The sequence below is a fragment of the Carassius gibelio genome, chromosome A5 (genome assembly GCF_023724105.1).
Source record: "Carassius gibelio isolate Cgi1373 ecotype wild population from Czech Republic chromosome A5, carGib1.2-hapl.c, whole genome shotgun sequence".
Classification (NCBI taxonomy): Eukaryota; Metazoa; Chordata; class Actinopteri; order Cypriniformes; family Cyprinidae; genus Carassius; species Carassius gibelio.
The window spans coordinates 26889225-26906724 of record NC_068375.1 but is presented as its reverse complement, the minus strand read 5'-3'; the positions used below and the strand labels follow the sequence as shown (position 1 = coordinate 26906724).

The window sequence follows — 17500 nt, the reverse complement described above, 5'->3', positions numbered from 1 at the left end:
AAAAAGATAAAAAAAAACATCCTTAATACAAACTTTTGAACAAAAAGTTACAAACCAGTAGTGTAAATATCCATTTAATGAATGGTTTATCTCATTTAATTTTTAAAGTTAATTTAGGAGCTGCATATTTATGACTTTTAATGACTAAGGGCAATGTAGTAGGTAGTTTGAAAACCTGTTTGAGTGGTGAGTAATTTGCTGTGTGTTGTTCTTTAGAAAGAGGGAAAATCCCCATGATTCAGTGGTGCTTCATCCAAAGAAGGCTGGACTTATCCTCGACAGCTTGCCAGAGAAGAGGTGAGCTCCGTGTTTTTAACAATGTTCTCATGCCAAATAAAAGTACAGTCATCTATACTCCAGAATTTGATTAATGACCCAATAATCAAGGGAGAGCAGTGTTTTTCATGGTGATAGAATTTAATTGAGAATCTACATTCTGCCATAGATGGCATGTTTTGACAGCTATGTGCAGTTATGGAACCAAAGCTGTCAGAAACCTTTTTTTTCCCTCGCAGTGTGATTGGCACAAGTTCACTTCGCAGAGCAGCTCAGCTAAAGAAACGATTGCCTCAACTGGAGTTTGAAAATATTGTATCCTGCACATTTCTTTCCTATTGCGTCTGTGGAGGTTTATACATTATTAATGGCAGCAGCTGTATCAGCGATTTTGATGGACTGGTAAAGCAAGCACATATTTCCTGGGTATTTGTTACACCAGCAAGTTTCCTTATTTTGTATATAGCATTGTAATAGAGTCTTCCTCCTTGACCTTACTGCTATAGAGAGGCAACCTAAACACCCGTCTGAAGAAGCTAGATGAAAAGGACGACTATGCTGACTAAGCAGGCCTCAAACGTATGGGCTGGAAAAGCCAAATCAGTCAGGTATGAGACAGAAGATGCCACCGTTTTTTTCTTTTGTGCTATGATGTACATCTGAGGATTATCAAAAAAGAAAAAAAAATGTAGGGAATGGACTTGGTTCTATCCATCAGATGTTGATTCGATGGAGACAGATCTAAATGCAAGAATACCAACTGCTATTCTGAATATGAAGGTCTCTGGTGACTACAGCAGTGTTTATAGATGTATTTATTGTATATTTATAATAGATTCTGGACCCTGAAGATTGCATGTATGCAGTTGGCCAGGTAAGTGTGCAAAAATGCAATTACATTAGGTTTTCATGCATTAGATTTAAAATAGTAGTAAATATGTTCCAGTGTTTATACTCCTCATGCTTTGTACTTATTGTGTTGTTCATGTGAGAAAAAATGCAGCTGCTGCCTCAACTGTTATTGCACGTTATAAACCTTTGTAAGGAAACACCTGTGTAACAATTCGTTAACAGTTGCAGCCATAAAAGTGCACTTATTTTGGTATATGTTGCATGCAGGGTTTCTGCAGGCTTTATGAAGGTAAATGTAAGACTTTTTGAGTCCTCTTTAAGACCAAGTAAAGAAAATATAAGGAATACATTGAATGGAGCACAGAGTTTGTCAATATGGTCTCTATATGTAAATGTCTTGTATAAGCAATGATTCAATGTTTGAAAACACAGCTTCCATCTCCATTATGTTTTAATTGAAAAAAAGAAAAAAATCTTAAAGGGATACTTCAACCCAAAATAAAAATGTTGTCATTAATCACTTACCCTCATGTCACTCCAAACCCATAAAAGCTTAGTTTGTCTTCAGAACTATTTTATTTTGGATGAAAACTTGGGAGTCTTGTGACTGTACAGTGGTTCAACCGTAAAGTTATGTTGCGACGAGAATACTGTTTGTACTCGAAGAAAAACAAAAAATATGACTTTATTCAACAATTTGTCTCCTCTGTGTCACTCCACATAAGCTTAGCTTACACAGAAGAGCATAAGCTGCCAGTGTATTGATGGCAGATGGACTATTCTGATGATGTCTTTCATACTTTTCTGGACCTTGACAGTATATTTTACTTGGCGGTCTACTGGACAGTAAGAAGCCTCCTGGTTTTCATCCAAAATATCTTAAATTGTGTTCCAAAGACGAGCGAAGCATTTACAGGTTTTGAATGACATAATAACAAAATTGTAATTTTGGGGTGGAGTAACCCTTTAAGGCTGGAATAACTGTGTGGAAGGGTGAATTAATATGAACATAGAACATACTGCATTTGTGATCAGATATACAGGCTGTGAAACCACTGCTGTATAAGCCTGTAGTAAATGTTAAATAAGCAGTAATGTGTCTTAACATCAGGGAGCACTGGCAGTGGAAGTCAGAGCACAAGATAAAGACATCCTTGAAATGGTGTCTGTTCTGCAGTATCAAGACAATGCTGCGGTGCATCTCAGAGAGAGCTTTTCTCAAGCAGCTGGTGGGTTTCCTTACATGCACATCAACTCAGCTTTCATTGCATGTGGTACATATCAGTTTGACCTTATCTTGAGAGTATTCTGGGCAGTCCAACACAGTTTTATGGTTTTAATACTGCTCTAATACTCGGTTGCGACTCACGCAAAAGATGGCAGAAAACGCAGGGTGGTGTGGTGCTACTTTTCATCAGCTGAAAAAAGTATAGCACGATGCAATATTTGTGATAAGAGAGTCACACAGTGCAACAATACACGCAATCTTTTTAAACACTTGCAAACAACACACCCTGAAACGTATAAAGAGGCTGAACAAAATCAAGATGCATAGTTTTCAGCTGCCCAGTCTTCCTCTGCCTGCCAAAAGACATTACAGGAGAGTTTTCATGGAGGCAAACCTTATCCAGTTACAAAGAGCACAGTCATTAACTTATTAACTCTACTCCCTGTCTCTGTCATAACCATTAGGTGAATACAAATAAATATAAAGTTTGTATGTTTGTGTGGGGTGTCCTGGTTTTCCTTACATTAGGGACAAAACGCACAAGTAATACCAATACATTTTGACTTCCTGGGGACTTTTTAGGTCTCCAAAACTCCAAAACAAGGAAACTGCTTGTTTAAAAAAGAAATAAGTAAAACTATCCACAGTTTATGTTGTTGGTATTTTAGTTTTTTTAATTAAGATTTCAGTTATTTAATCAATATTTGTTGTAAGAAGGTTGTTTAAAAATTTTAATTTATTTGTTAATTTTGTTTTTTTAATAAATGAGTTATTAATGGCTGAATGTTTATGTCATTTGCCTTTAACGTTTAATAATAATTATTATTATTATTATAATAATATGTATGTATTTTTACAATTAATAAATTAATAAAAATCACATACACTTTTAAAATTATAAGCAGTATTGTAATCGTTAAAATTGTAACAAAAAGTATCAGTATCGAATCACATGGGAAATAAATGTGGTATCACCCATCCCTAGCCCACGGTAAAGAGACAAAATATAACTATATTTTCAGGCATTCAGTGGCATTTTATGATGCTACTTTACACAATACGAATCTGAATAAATAATAAGGGAGCCAAAGACATTCTCACAACAGCCAGGAAACTAAATGATGCTCCAAAGCTGAATATTGTTTTTTACATTTTGTGCAATGGAATATTAGATCTAGAACTTTTGACATGCTGTCAACTTGGATAAACCGTAAACTCCGTCTCTAGAACTAAAATACAACCTTTATTGGCTATATATATCAATGCATTAAAAAAACAACCAACAAGTTACTTCTGATACTATACCTCAGTGCTATCAATGTGATGGCACCCATTTCTCTTTGGGTTCTGGTTCAAACCCAAGACTCTGACATTTGCACGGTTTTGAAGAGAATTCATGCTGATAGTCTTCCACTTCTAATGATGCCAGGCCTACCCTCTTTTTCTATGAACCACTTGAAAATAAATACCATTTACATCCGGCCATGATTCCTAATGACGAATTTAGTATACCTTTATTTACCTTTATTTAACAGCATATTCGAGGTCTTACAACTATGAAGCCTTTTTTTTTTTTTAATTAACCGGAGTTGAGTTACAAGGGAATTAAGAGTTTGATCTCTAGAAGGTTTCTGATCAAATGGGCAATCTAAAAAAATTAAAGCCTGTTACCGAAGCTTCATATATACACCCACACAATATAGTTTGAATCCCAAAATGTGCCTTTTGATTGACTTACGTAATCAAGTTAAGTTATTCCCGTTGATCACGCGGAATAAAAGTGATCGTTCACCTCAGAACAAAACGTGAAAACTTTTATTTACAAAAAAAAAAAAAAAAAAAAGTAGTAACACCACACAGTTAGCGTTAAATAGGCTCCATACAGCCTAGATCAGTGGTTCCCAAACTTTTTTCAGCATGCACCCCTTTCTAGTGTTTGGCACCTGTCAAGCACCCCCCAACACCTTACTCTGGTTAGATTTCACATTTTTAATTGCAATAACTAAATACAAATATTCACTGTAAATTAGAAAACATAATAATAATAAAAGATCACTTCCTTTTTTTGTGAGATGGATGGGCCTGCATGTTTGCACACAGATCATATACATTAAATATATATGATATATACATATAAATATTTAATTTCTTTAAAGTGCCCGTTTTTAACCTGGATTCACGAAACATTCTTAAGAAGAAATTTCTTCTCAACTTCCATTTTCTTCTTATTTTTTAATTTTAGAAAAAAACTTAAGGATATTTTGTATTCCCAAAAAAATTCATTTTAAGAATATTCTTATCTTTTCTTAAGATTGTTGAAGATAATCTTCTTAAATTTAGGACAGCCCCAGACTTGTCTTAAATCCAAATAATAATAATTATTTAATTAATTTATTGGGTTATTTGAAATTAATTGTTATATTTGAACATTACAGCAACAGCTACATATAATACATAGGAGGACTAGAGATGTGCACAAGTTTTCTGAAGGGACAGCGATGACTGTTAATGTGATCGCTCGTGTGTGACTCTGCTTTTTGCTGACTTCAAAACTCATTAGCAACCCTGAAACGAGTCAGGGTTAATTTTAGCTTATTAATACATCATCTTTGGCAATATTCGGTGCATATGAGTGCGCAGGATGCATTTGCTGTAGAAGCGCGGACTAAAATACCGGAAGCGTTCACTCAGATGAAAGTGCAAAAACACGACACAAAAATTAATGAAACATATTGCTGCAGCTTAACTTATTTTAGAAGTAACTGTTCAGAAACAGGCCGCATTAAAACATGAAGCTGAGCGCCATTCAAAGTCGCAACAAAAATATACAGTCTGGTGCGTGCTTATGATTATGATTATTAGGGTAATCTACAGGAGTGAGTTTAGCAGCAACATGTATTTATTCAGATAACGGCTGTTAATTTCTTCTTAAGAAAAAAAATTAAGATGTTCTTAGGAATATATTTGAGAACGTTTTAATATTTTAATTTATTTCTTGATAAGATTTTTGTGAATCCGGCCCCAGGTGTCAATTCTGTTGAATGTAGTAAGTGAAAAAATGAACGAATTATCAGTTAGCACCTAATATGAACTAAAAGAACAGGGCGGGGCTATTGTGACACAAACGTGCTTGTAAAAATAAATGAAATCAATTGTAATTTATACAGTAATGTAGTGTGTAATGTGAAATGTTAAATTTTAGTTCTTAATTAAAATCTTTGCATGTAAAGTTTACCTCAGTTAAATACATAAAAATAATAAAGAGCGATCTTTTCCCCCGCCATTACAAACATTCTCTTGCGCACCCCTGGTGGTCAGTCTGCGCACCACTAGGGGTGCACGCACCCCAGTTTGGGAACCACTGGCCTAGATAATTCAGACATGGGATTTGCTCTTTACCGAATAACTTGGGTGGCCCTTAAAAGGGCCTTTGGGTGCATTATCTCAGTTCAGCATTGCGCTTAATACTCTTGTGATTGAGAAGAACCCTTCTTTCCCGATTTACCGGTGCTAGGAACAGCCTGGCCCGTTTTCTTGGGCAGAAGCACGGCCTGGATGTTGGGAAGAACACCGCCTTGGGCAATGGTCACTCCGCCGAGCAGTTTGTTCAGCTCCTCGTCGTTACGGACGGCCAGCTGAAGATGGCGAGGGATGATGCGAGTCTTCTTGTTGTCTCTTGCAGCGTTTCCCGCCAACTCGAGGATTTCAGCGGTGAGGTATTCGAGCACAGCGGCTAGGTACACAGGAGCACCAGCACCTACCCTCTCAGCATAGTTGCCTTTACGCAGAAGACGGTGCACACGGCCGACGGGGAATTGCAGCCCAGCACGAGAACTGCGAGTCTTCGCTTTAGCGCGGGCTTTACCTCCGGTTTTACCTCTTCCAGACATGTCGTTTAAGGTTGTTTAATGAACTTCCTTCCTCAGCTCGTAGAAGAAATCAGTGAGGCGATCTTTAGAGGTGCTGCAGTATTTAAGGACTGCCTGAGCTGGAGCTATGTGGTCCCGCCCATCGTTATGATTGGATACGCCCAGTAGAGCACGGATCTGATTGGATGTTAGGGCCAACCATAGCGCGGAAATGTTCTCCTATTGGCTTGAATCTGTAGTGCATAAATAGCGCAAGCTAACAAACCAATCCGAGCGCATCTAAATGTGAGCGAGCTGATTGATTCGTACGGCTCGTATGCGTCGCCAGTGGTCTTTTGCGATGTCAGTCCAATTTGGGCGGTAAATTCAAACCAATTGAACATATTCCCTCTGAATTTTAACACAGCGTGTCGCAAAATCATGAATAAATTATTGATTTGTATTTAACCCTCACCTCATTTTTTTGTTTAAGGTGATATGTAACATTTTATATATAAAATACACTTTAGATTGCTTAATTTACTTTAAAGAAATGAATGTTGTTAGTGGGACACTTTCGGCAACACTTTCAATTTACCAGATTATTTTCTCTGTTTCAAGTCATATAACGTCAGTACATTTTCAAGGGGAAAAAAACCCGAAGATGAATGGATTTTCAAAAATAGTTTATTTAGAATATATTAAACATCAAATTAAACACAATAATATAAATCTCCGAATACATCAGAAGGTCCACTGTCTTAGATTGTTCGCAGTTCTCATAACATTCTGGTCATATATAACATGTTCAGGCTTTATGCTCCAGGACTCACACACAAACTGTCATTCATTCATGAACTGCAAGTCATCATTTTATTGGTGAAACGTTTTCCTGTATTATTTAGATTCGGGTTAACGTTACAACAATTTTTATTTTTCGCTTGATCATATGGGATGGAGGGGGATACGACAAGAGAGATTTCTTAAAGAGATAGTTCACACAAAATGAGATTACTTTTCATTTACAAACCTGTATGACTTAATGATAACAAGAGAAAAAAAAAAGACAAAAATAGATTTTATGTACATCCACAGCCTCGGTCACCACTGAATCTATGATCCATACAAAGTAAACCAAGGTGAATAATGGTAACGCTATAACTTTGTGTGTGAACTAACGTTATAACTTACCGTTAACGCGAATTTGTAGTGTATCAGAAAACAATAAAATATTCTGCTCAATATTATCATTACGATTAATAAAATCTACTTGTGGTAAGTAACGCACGTGCGGAAGCCCGCTACTCTGTACAAGTTTACTACAACTAACCTCAAATGAAAAAAAAGGAAGAACAAAAAGAAGAAGGAGGAAACGGGGTTGTGTGTTACTGGGGTAACGTTCACGCCTGTTTTGTTCAAACCTTCTCTGAAAAAAAAAGATAGATACCGTGATTAAACATATTTCACCTTTTCATTGTATCCCCTGAGCTTTGTTTTCACGTGGACCCTAAAAATAGCACTATTCTCCGCTGCAGATTCAGCCTGATTTACAATAAGTTGTGGAATAATTTATACATATACACAAATGCGTTTTCCCCTGTAGTGTATCCCTTTAAGTGCTTACACTTTACAACCAACACACGAACGTAATTTAGTGAGATATGCCTACAGTAAGTTCTCAGTCTCCGTTTTCTTAAACAAATAGAAACATCATTATAAAAGATCATTAAGCCACAATGAAAGTCAAATGTAGCACTATTTGAAAACGGCATAATATCCCTTGATCTAAATGTTATAGCAACAGAAAAACGAGAACAAAGCTCACAGCATGTCTTTGCATATCACACTCTGGAAATACTCCTCGTGAGCTCAGGAGAAATAAAACAGTGCTGATAACAGTAAACGATACACAAACATAATAAAACGACAGAAAAAGAGATCCCCAGAATTGTAAACAATCCGAATAAGATCAAAAGTGCAACTGATGAAATAAATAAGAAGAACAACACATATTGACAGTGTTGGAGGCATCAAGTCATAGGTCTATGTCGCCCCCTTGTGCTCAACAGCCGCATGACAAGACCCTTTCGAGTTTCTCAAGTTTGTTCGCTCATAATTATCCACAAAAGCACCCTTTTATCCATTTTAGCAAATTAATTAGGTTCGCAGTGCATCCATAAATAGTCAAATCATTTTATCTTCCACATTTATTTTGGCGTTTTCCAACCTGAAAGCCTTAAATCACAGATGAATGATGATGTTCCAGAAAAAAAAAACTCACCTAAACAAGGCTGGCTTCCTGGGTACAATGTGGTCTGAAGAATTATGTTACCCCAACTAGGTTGTAGAAAATCAGTATATAACATAAATAATTAGTTCTGGAGAAATTTGGATCCAATTCTACACTCATTTGACTGGTGCCCGCACCGTGTCTCTCTTACTCGTCCTTCCTCTCTATTTCTCCTTTAGTTATTTGTAGTGCTGGATCCTCCATTGGCTGTGCTGGATTTGCCCTTTGTCTTGGACGAGCGGAACGAAAAGCGTTTGATGAGGCGGCGAGAGAAGCTTCCAGACTTTTTACGGCTGGTGGAGGAACAGGAGGCTGTGGAGGAGACATTACCCAGGTTAGAGATGTCCTCGTGGGAATGACTGAAACTGGGGTCTTTCTCTCTGTGTTTCCTGCGGAATAGTAGCTTGGTGCCACTGCGGAGGAATCCCACTGGAACAGAACATTCATGCACATACATTTTTTTTTACAAGAAATATAAATGTTATGCTAAATACATCAAAAATACATTACAAAGAAATTCACACCTTTGTGGTCTTTGAGGCTACGTGTCTCCAGCGCTCCGGTCGATCCGGTCTCCGACTCCACATCATCCACAGATGGTCGATCAGACACGTCAGATGGCGTAGTCTCATCTGCTTCGTGGTGGTTTGGGGCTCCGCTGGGAGAATGCGGCCCCTGTAGGGCTGCGTCCATTGCTGCAGCGTAGCCCACTGATAAGGCTGAGTCATCTTCAGTAATGGGGACCTGTGGGAAGGACAGAAAATTTGTTTTAACACAGAAGAATCAGAATCAGAATGAGCTTTATTGCCACATATGTTTACACATACAATTACAATTTGTGACAGAAGCTTCTGCAGTGCAACAGAATGACAGCACAGCAACAAAAACACAGATAATAAAAAAAATACAAAATTGAACAAGTAAATAAGGAATAACAATATACAAATTGACAATTGTATGTGCAGGTATATTACAATAGACAGTTTTGTATGTACAGGTATTATGTGCAAATTTGAAGTGTAGACTAAGTATGTGTGTTAGATAAGGCTCCTCAGTGTTCCTCATGAACATGTCCTGCAGGCACAGCTGAGGAAGACGACATGTTGGCAGTGTGCTTGCAGAAACAGCTCCGCTGTCATCCCTTCTGTGAACCTTGTTAGGTCAGTGATTTATGAGATATGATACGAGACGAATGAGTTTGAGAATGGGCCCGAGCAGTGGGTTGTCAGGCTCCCCTCCCTTTGGGGAGCTAGAATGTAACAGTTTGATATTTAGATTGGAAAGCTCATAGATTACAATGTTCAAAAGGAAGTTAACATTAGTATTTCAGTGTTATAACAGCCTAAAAGATACGCCGGTGACAATTTTCTAGTCAAACAGTCACCTGATGAGTGTTTCATCAAAATTATGTAACTGAAAGAGAAGACTTAACCAATGACCCTGTGGGGCGGGCTAAAGAGACCGTTCTTGTGATCATTTCCCTAGATGCCTGCCTCACTGTAACCAATATATTTTTATGACTATGATTAGAAATGTCTGTTTACTTGATGTTCTGACTCTGACCTTTGACACCCCAGATATGATGAGAGTGCTGCGTTTAGTAGGCGTCTTCTTAGGTACCTTACTAGCTGACTCGGTTAGCTGCCGAATGGCCGTTTCTGTGATGGGATCCAACCCATTAGGGAGGGTGCCTTCTGCTTGGAAATAGCACACAGATACAAACACAACAGGATCACAGACTTTCCCCTAATTTATTCAAATGACACAGCAAAAAATAAAAAATAAATAATAATAATAATATAACAATAAATAATGTTTACTAAATGTATTTGAACAAACATCTGTTTAAATACATGTATAATATTAACATAGATAAATGGTTAAAACCAAAAATGTAAATATTGTAAATGTGTGGTACTAATTTTTAATTTACATGTGCACATTTCAATTATAAACATGATAATAAAGACAAGTCTGGAGATTAATAATGTGGGGGGTTTTTTATGCTTACCAAGGTTGCAATTATTTGATTAAAAAAACACTGTAAAATTGTGAAATAGTATAACAATTTAAAATAACTTTTTTCCATTTTATTTTGTTTTAAAATGTAATTTATTCCTGTAATGGCAAAGCTTAATTTTTATCAGCCATTACTCCAGTGTCACATTATCATTCAGAAATCATTCTAATATGCTGTGTTGCTACTCGAAAATCCTAACCATGTTGAAAACAGAATGGTTGCTTAATGTTTTTTTTAGAAACCATTATACACTTGTTTTTCCAGATTCTTTGATTAATAAAAAGTTCAAATGAACATCATTTGTTTAAAACAGAAATCTTTCATAACATTAGAAATGTCTTTAATCTTACTCTTAATCAACTAAACGTCCTTGATAAATGAAAGAATTCTCTTATTCATCTAAAAAATGCTAATGCTAATGTTAATGTGGAGCTCACTGCTGGGGGTGGGACTGGCACTGGTGCTCTGGAAGCTGTTTGTGAGCACAGTGGGGGTCTTTTCAGTCACCTCCACCTTTGAGGGAGACCTAGACGGAGAGTCTCCTGCAGTTACAAAGGAAAAAATAGGATAGGGTGAAACTGCCAAGTCACTTGTGTGGAACTAGACAATGCAGACAGAAGAATGTGTGTGTTCTCAGTGTTCCTGAGTGATGTGGCCTTTACCTAGTTTGCAGTCCAGTTTTAGTCGAGACTGGATGGTGGTTACCGTAGTGACAATGGTGCCATCAGGCATAATCGTGCGGTCTACGTCCACCTTCTTTGAGGGGGTGACCAAGGATCGCGGAGGAGTGGCATTCTGACCTGCACGCAAATCACTGGACTCCAAATACAACAGCTATGGAGGCAGAAACATAAAATCAAAAAGCATAAATTCCTATATTTCAATTTTTTTTAAATAAATCTACTATAGAAATACGGTTAGTACAGACACTGATATCATAAAAAAAAAAAAAAAAAAAAAAATCCCCATATGTACAGCATAATTTTGAGCTGACTTTGCCTATGTGTTCACAAACACAAAGATTATTCAGGTCAAGAGCATGTGTGTAACATGTACAGTGTAAACCAGTGCTTAATTTGTAAATGAATAATTTCCGGATCCAAAACCGCAATTAAAAGGCACTGTGACCAACATTGATAGTACAACTTCAGCTTTCCCCGGATACTCAGTGACATCACTAAACGGTGATGGCACAACATTCTGCATGGTTTCTGCATGGACCTAACTACAGCCTAGGGCACAGGGTCAAAAAGAGGTTGCCAGGATGATTTAAGGAAAATTTTGCAGTATGCAAGTTACAAAAAATAATAACAAAAATAACAACATTTGTTTTCATAAAAATTCTTTATATAAAAATTTGTAAATATGCCAAATAAATCTCACTTAATTAACAGATTCAAAACAAGCTCACGAAAAGGAAATCAAGATGACAGAACATTTGTTTGCTTTATTTTACAAAAGTACAACATTTTCTGTTTTTATTGTGAGTGCGCAAAAATAAAAGTAAACACTTTGCGGTTTCAGATTATGTCTTACATTTATCTGTATGACCAAAACTTATGGAGTATTTTATGTTTCAGGTGTTTGATTTTGAAATATCGATGAATATTTTATCAAAATAAAAAAGTCAACTAAACATATACTAAAAGGTTACACTGGTCAATTTAATATTCTGTAGTATGATTTTGTGCAGTTCAGTGTAAACACCAGTAAATTACTATCTCCAAATATTCCGCTGCTCACAAAACAATCAGCAGTAGACACCAATCAATGAGTGCGATTTAGAACTTAGATGATTGGTCAAAAATATTTTTAGGACCTATACATAACCTCCAAATAAATCTATCTGTCCTCGCTTGCTATCTGACTTGTATGCACACATGCACAGTCAGGATCTAATGCACTTGTTTTATCTTACAAAAAAAACAAAAAAATAAAAATAAAATAAAATATATATATATATATATATATATATATATATATATATATATATATATATATAGAATGCAAAAATTCTAAATCTGACATTTTCCAGATCCAGCTCAAATGAAGCACTGGTGTAAACTAAAGTACTAGATTAAATAAATAAATTATTCCGTTATCAAGTTAATCAGAGATAAAGTGAGCATTGGCTTCACAAGGCACACCACTGTAATAAGATATGTTTTCTATTAAATAATTCACATTGACATTTGGAACAGAGGCTTATCAGAGTGTTCGGAAAAGTGAACACAAGGTTGGCTGAAGCCTTAATCAGTAATGCAAACACTCTGAACATTGTGTTATCATGGAAATCATGTATACTTTATACATGTGAATTACTAGTATCTATCTGTCCGTCTCACTGTCATATACTACCGTTTGGGGTAAATATATAGTCTTTCAAAATAAACAACTTTTTATTTAGCAAGAACACACAAAACTGATCGAAAGTGACAGTGAAGACATTTAAAATGTTACAAACTATTTCTGTTAAATAATTGTTCTTTTAAACTTTCTATTAGCTTTGCCATTACAGGAATAAATTACATTTAAAAATAGAAAACATTTATTTTAAATTGAAATTTCACAAGGTTACTGTTTTAATGTATTTTTTGATCAAATAAATGTAGCCTTATATGAACGGTAGTGTATTTGAAATATATCTGAATTCTACTTTATGCTGTCCTTACTTCTAATGTCACAACTGCAGTTGGAGCCAGACCATGACCCGGCGTGATGGACAGTTTATGTTGTCCATTAGAAATTCTTTTAGAAAGATCCAATTGTAAGGAAGCACAACCAGGCAGAAACTCTGTCAAACAGAAAAAAAGAAAACAAATTAATAAACGGACAGACAAGTATATCATGCAGTAAAAACAAAAAAACAGACTAGAGAATAGAGAATATCAGTCTTTAATCATTCACCAGATCATCTAAGATCAATACATTTCTTATAATGCTGGATGAATTATTGAATGATAGGCACTGAAAAGTGACTCACGCTCTCCTTTGCTGTTCTTCTCCACAAGTCTTACTTGGAGTTCTTTGGTTTCTGGTCCTACTTCCCTAATTGATAAAAACAGACTTTGATTTATCACAAGTAAGTAAAGATGCACACACAGTTAGCTTTAATTTTGTAATACAAAATATTTGAGATGAAACGATTTTTTTTTCATATCAGTATCATTAAAAGACTAAATTGACTTTAACAATTGTAATTGGATTTTAGGTTATAAAACTGCTGTATACCATCGGTATTGTGGTAGACTAAATGTCCCATTTGGTCCCACAGCAGCAGTGTGTTGGCTGGCTATGAGAATTAAATTGGGCATTCTGTAAATTGGCATCACATGAAATAGTGACGTGTTGGCAATGGCTTTAATTAAATGTGCTAAACAGCTCTTTGTTTCATCGGGAGTTGGCTGCTGTACATTTCAAAGAGCCATTGGTGGTGCTGCTCACAGCTTCACACCTTCATTCATGACAGCAGGGCTGCCATTATAAAACAGACTTTGAGGAAAACGCTCCATTGTGTTAAACTGAAGTAGGGAAGTTGACCTTTAAATGGAAGGTGTTAGAAAATCCCACTGGATTATATGGGGCCGTTTACACGACAACGTTTTCAGCCAAAAGCAGGAAACTTTTTATATTTTGCCTGTTCGTTTACACAACAATGGCGTTTTGGTGACTGAAAACGCATATTTTTGAAAACAGGTTTCAAAGTGCAAGTTTTTGGAAACACCACCATTGTTGTTTCTGTGCATACGTGTTAGGTATGTAGGCATCGAATTTAAAGGCAAGCGTGAACAAACATAACCAACCATGGTGGAGTACATAGTACTGTTGTTGCTGCTCAAGAGATTGCTAATGCTTCTTCAGCAAAGTGTGGATTTATTTCACCAATATTACAGCAAACAGTGGAGACACATCATATAATCGTCACTTCCCTTCAAGTACTGTTTACTAACAAGGGGACAGAGCCAACTACTCGCCTGGGATACGTAATACAGAGTTTTGGCCATTTTCGCGGATGTGTGTAAACGTTTTGAAAATGTTGTTGTTCATGCGTGAAACTTTTTTAAAAAGCAAGGGAAAAACTTTTCCATTTTTGTCTACAGCGTTGTAGTAAACACAGCCTCAGTCTAGTGCTGTAGCGCAGAGTTAAATTAATTGTATGAACAAAAATGACTTTGTCTGATAGAACATGACTTTATAAGAAACATTTCCTTGTAACCTTTCCTAGGAGTCAGACATGTCAACACCTCACTCAGAATGTTTCAATCCAGTCTATTCATATGTTTCTGTCTTTGTTGATCTATATCTGCCTTTACAATCAGATAATGTTAGAACAGTGTGCTTACAGTGTAAAGTCGTCAGTCCAGTGAAGGGCTGCTCCAGGACTGGGGGAAGGAGTAAGGAAGCCGGTTCTCCGTTCAATGGAAGGAGTGTCCAGACTCAGCATACAACAAAGCTCTCCTACATGAGTCTGACATCCTGGAAAAGAAGTCACATAACTTACACCATAAACTTCTCAAATACAGAGTTTCTGAAAATCAAAGAATCCTGAATAATTTTATGTTAACATTGATAACAATAGGATATGTTCCTTGGCATATTAGGATGATTTTTGAAGTAAAAACACTGGGGTCAAATGAACATGAATGCAGTCTAATTAAACAAGGCTTCCTTTAACGGTCAACAAGCAATTCAAGCAAATCAGAGTGGCTGATTATGTAAATATTTAGGCAAATTCTTAATTCAAACACAAAGTTTTTTAAGAATCATGATCATTTTATACCTTTTTTGATGTTGGTTGCTCTGAGCTGGTGCACCAAAATCTGCCTGACAGGCGTGCTTTGAGATGGAGAGCTCAGACCACCAATCTGCTTCTCCCTGGGAAACTATTAAAACATAGAATGTAAATGTTTTATAACATGAAAGTCACATATTTTCAGTTTTCCTTCCTTATTCTAACTTTAAATACACGTCTAGTATGTTTTGTACTGATAAGGGTGTCATAGATCCCTGCATGTCATACGTCAAACACTTGCACCCATGTCGCTCTGAACCCATAAAAGCTTTGTTTGTCTTCGAAACACAATTTAGGATGAAAACCGGACAGCTTGTTACTGTCCAAAATGTCTTAAATTGGGTTCCAAAGATGAACAAAGCATTTACAGGTTTGGAATGACATGGGGGAAAATTATTAATGACAAAATTTTCATTTTGGGGTTCGAGTAACCCTTTAATATATCAATATAATATAAAAATGAAAATATCTAAGAAGCACAGTATTAGATACAATTTCTCCCCAATCTCCATATATTTTTTATTCATTTTACAAAAATAGATGAATTCTAATGAATTCTTCTGCTCTCAAACTCTAGAATATGAAAATACATTTACTGTACCTTTAATAAAATTGCAAAAATTGATGTTATTCCTCAGTATATCTGTCTTATTTTCAAGTGCAAATTAGGGCTGTGTGATATGGACCAAAAAAACCTTTCGTGATTTCTTTGATAAATTTTGCGATTTCAATTTTAATCATGATTTTGAAACACACAGAGACATGCTTTACAGTCATAAATGCATTCAGTGAGAATTTGAAACATATTTCCAAAAGAAAATCAATTAGAGCTTTATCAAAAAGTTGTAACATGCCTTTAGAACAGACATAAGTCAAAAGGAAATTGTGTACAGGGAATTGTTTTTTGTTTGTTTGTTTGTTGTTTTTTTTTACAATGCATTGGTCTTAGAGCTCAATAGCCGCATTTCCATTGTCAGGCCAGTGCAAGCCAGGGCTTAAAACGGGTAAGCCAGTAATACAATCTTTCATAGACATATTCATGTTTAAACTCAATAAATATAACTTTGTTTTCCTACCTCCACGAGTGTCATCTATTATTGCCTTGTTTATCTAAAAGTGCACTTTTCCTAGTTTTAAATCTAGCCAAAAAGCCATGTGTTGACCGTGAAACAGTAGACATTAATTACATGTATTTATTGTGTAATTACTACATTTCCATGTCAATCCATGTGAAACATTTGCTGTCAATTTAATCATGTGCACTGCAGCCCAGCAGAAATAGACTGTGTGGAAATGATCGCTGCATGACTGCTGCAGACGCATCACTCCTGGAGTATGGCGTTATTTTAATGAAAAATGTCAAGAGCGCATTATTGTAGCGCAAAAGCACATTAATATAATGCATGTGTGCGAATCCCTCCGCTCGACAAAACCAGATGCGCGTGCTCAGATACACACTGCTCTCGCCCGGAGAGAGTGCGCGCACTTAAAATGTCTCTCCTCTCACTCAAATGATGTCCTGTGCACTCACAAACCTCTCTGTGGTCATGGGCTAGATATTGATTCTTTTCGCACCTTTCTATTTCTAACCTTTTCTTGTTCACATATTTCGAATCGTTTACAGCATGCAGTGTGAATGTTTTGATCTGTGGGTGCAGAAAAAAATATGTGAGTATGTGAAGCTGGCGTTACGTAGGCCTATGTCTGGTCTGTTCTGTTCGCGACCTCCATTTAGGCACGCTGCATTTTGATTGGTTCGGATAGCATACTGCAGGACATCGAGGCTGCAGAAAATCGTGCAATAAAGTGATTTAGAAATTGCGCATGCTCCAATCATTTTTATGATGATTTTGATTAATCGCACAGCCCTGGTGCAAATGTGTAAAAATTCTTGAATCTAGATACATTTACTTGGGAAGCAAAATGACATGAATCTTGTTTTCTGTAAAACTTATAAAAAATAAAGTGAGTTTATGATTAAAAATAACAAATATTTGCCAGTGGACCTAGGAAAAACTATTTTATTTAAAGGAAAACAAGCAAGTCTTCATGGCCCACTGACAAATATTGAAGGCCTTAATTTCTGAAAGGGTGAATTCAGACTTATAAGACTTTTTTAAGATCTACAGAAGTTTTGGTCATAATGTGCAGTACAGTTTCAAATGCTGGCCACACTGACCCAGTACACGGTCAT

General features: G+C 36.3%; 2 protein-coding genes and 1 long non-coding RNA gene across 8 annotated transcripts in view; 1 reads left to right on the top strand and 2 right to left on the bottom strand.

Moving 5' to 3' along the window:
- The first annotated feature begins 190 nt into the window (after window positions 1-190).
- Window positions 191-2918, top strand: LOC128008207 (uncharacterized). Of its 2 annotated transcripts, XR_008179956.1 has the most exons (4): window positions 191-297; window positions 516-591; window positions 783-884; window positions 1112-2918. It is a non-coding gene; the product is annotated as an uncharacterized LOC128008207 (long non-coding RNA). The 2 variants fall into 2 exon arrangements; XR_008179950.1 differs by having other exon boundaries at window positions 783-2918.
- A 2849-nt stretch (window positions 2919-5767) lies between these two features.
- Window positions 5768-6318, bottom strand: LOC128008191 (histone H2AX). The gene has a single exon (XM_052592865.1). It carries the CDS (start codon window positions 6244-6246, stop codon window positions 5818-5820), a length of 429 nt encoding a protein of 142 aa, XP_052448825.1. The 5' UTR covers window positions 6247-6318; the 3' UTR covers window positions 5768-5817.
- A 555-nt stretch (window positions 6319-6873) lies between these two features.
- Window positions 6874-17500, bottom strand: part of LOC128008135 (phospholipid transfer protein C2CD2L-like) — a 28267-nt gene continuing 17640 nt past the window's right edge. Inside the window, exons 7-15 of one of the 5 annotated variants that reach the window (XM_052592864.1) lie at window positions 15295-15397; window positions 14858-14990; window positions 13498-13562; window positions 13187-13308; window positions 11177-11348; window positions 10952-11056; window positions 10058-10191; window positions 9019-9238; window positions 6874-8806 (exon numbers count right to left, since the gene is read on the bottom strand). In XM_052592864.1, the coding sequence (XP_052448824.1) occupies window positions 8670-8806; window positions 9019-9238; window positions 10058-10191; window positions 10952-11056; window positions 11177-11348; window positions 13187-13308; window positions 13498-13562; window positions 14858-14990; window positions 15295-15397 (1191 nt within the window). In that variant the 3' untranslated portion in view covers window positions 6874-8669. Of the gene's footprint in view, window positions 8924-9018; window positions 9239-10057; window positions 10192-10951; window positions 11057-11176; window positions 11349-13186; window positions 13309-13497; window positions 13563-14857; window positions 14991-15294; window positions 15398-17500 lie in introns of all 5 variants that reach the window. The other 4 variants (XM_052592860.1, XM_052592862.1, XM_052592861.1 and 1 more) reach the window with 4 other exon arrangements.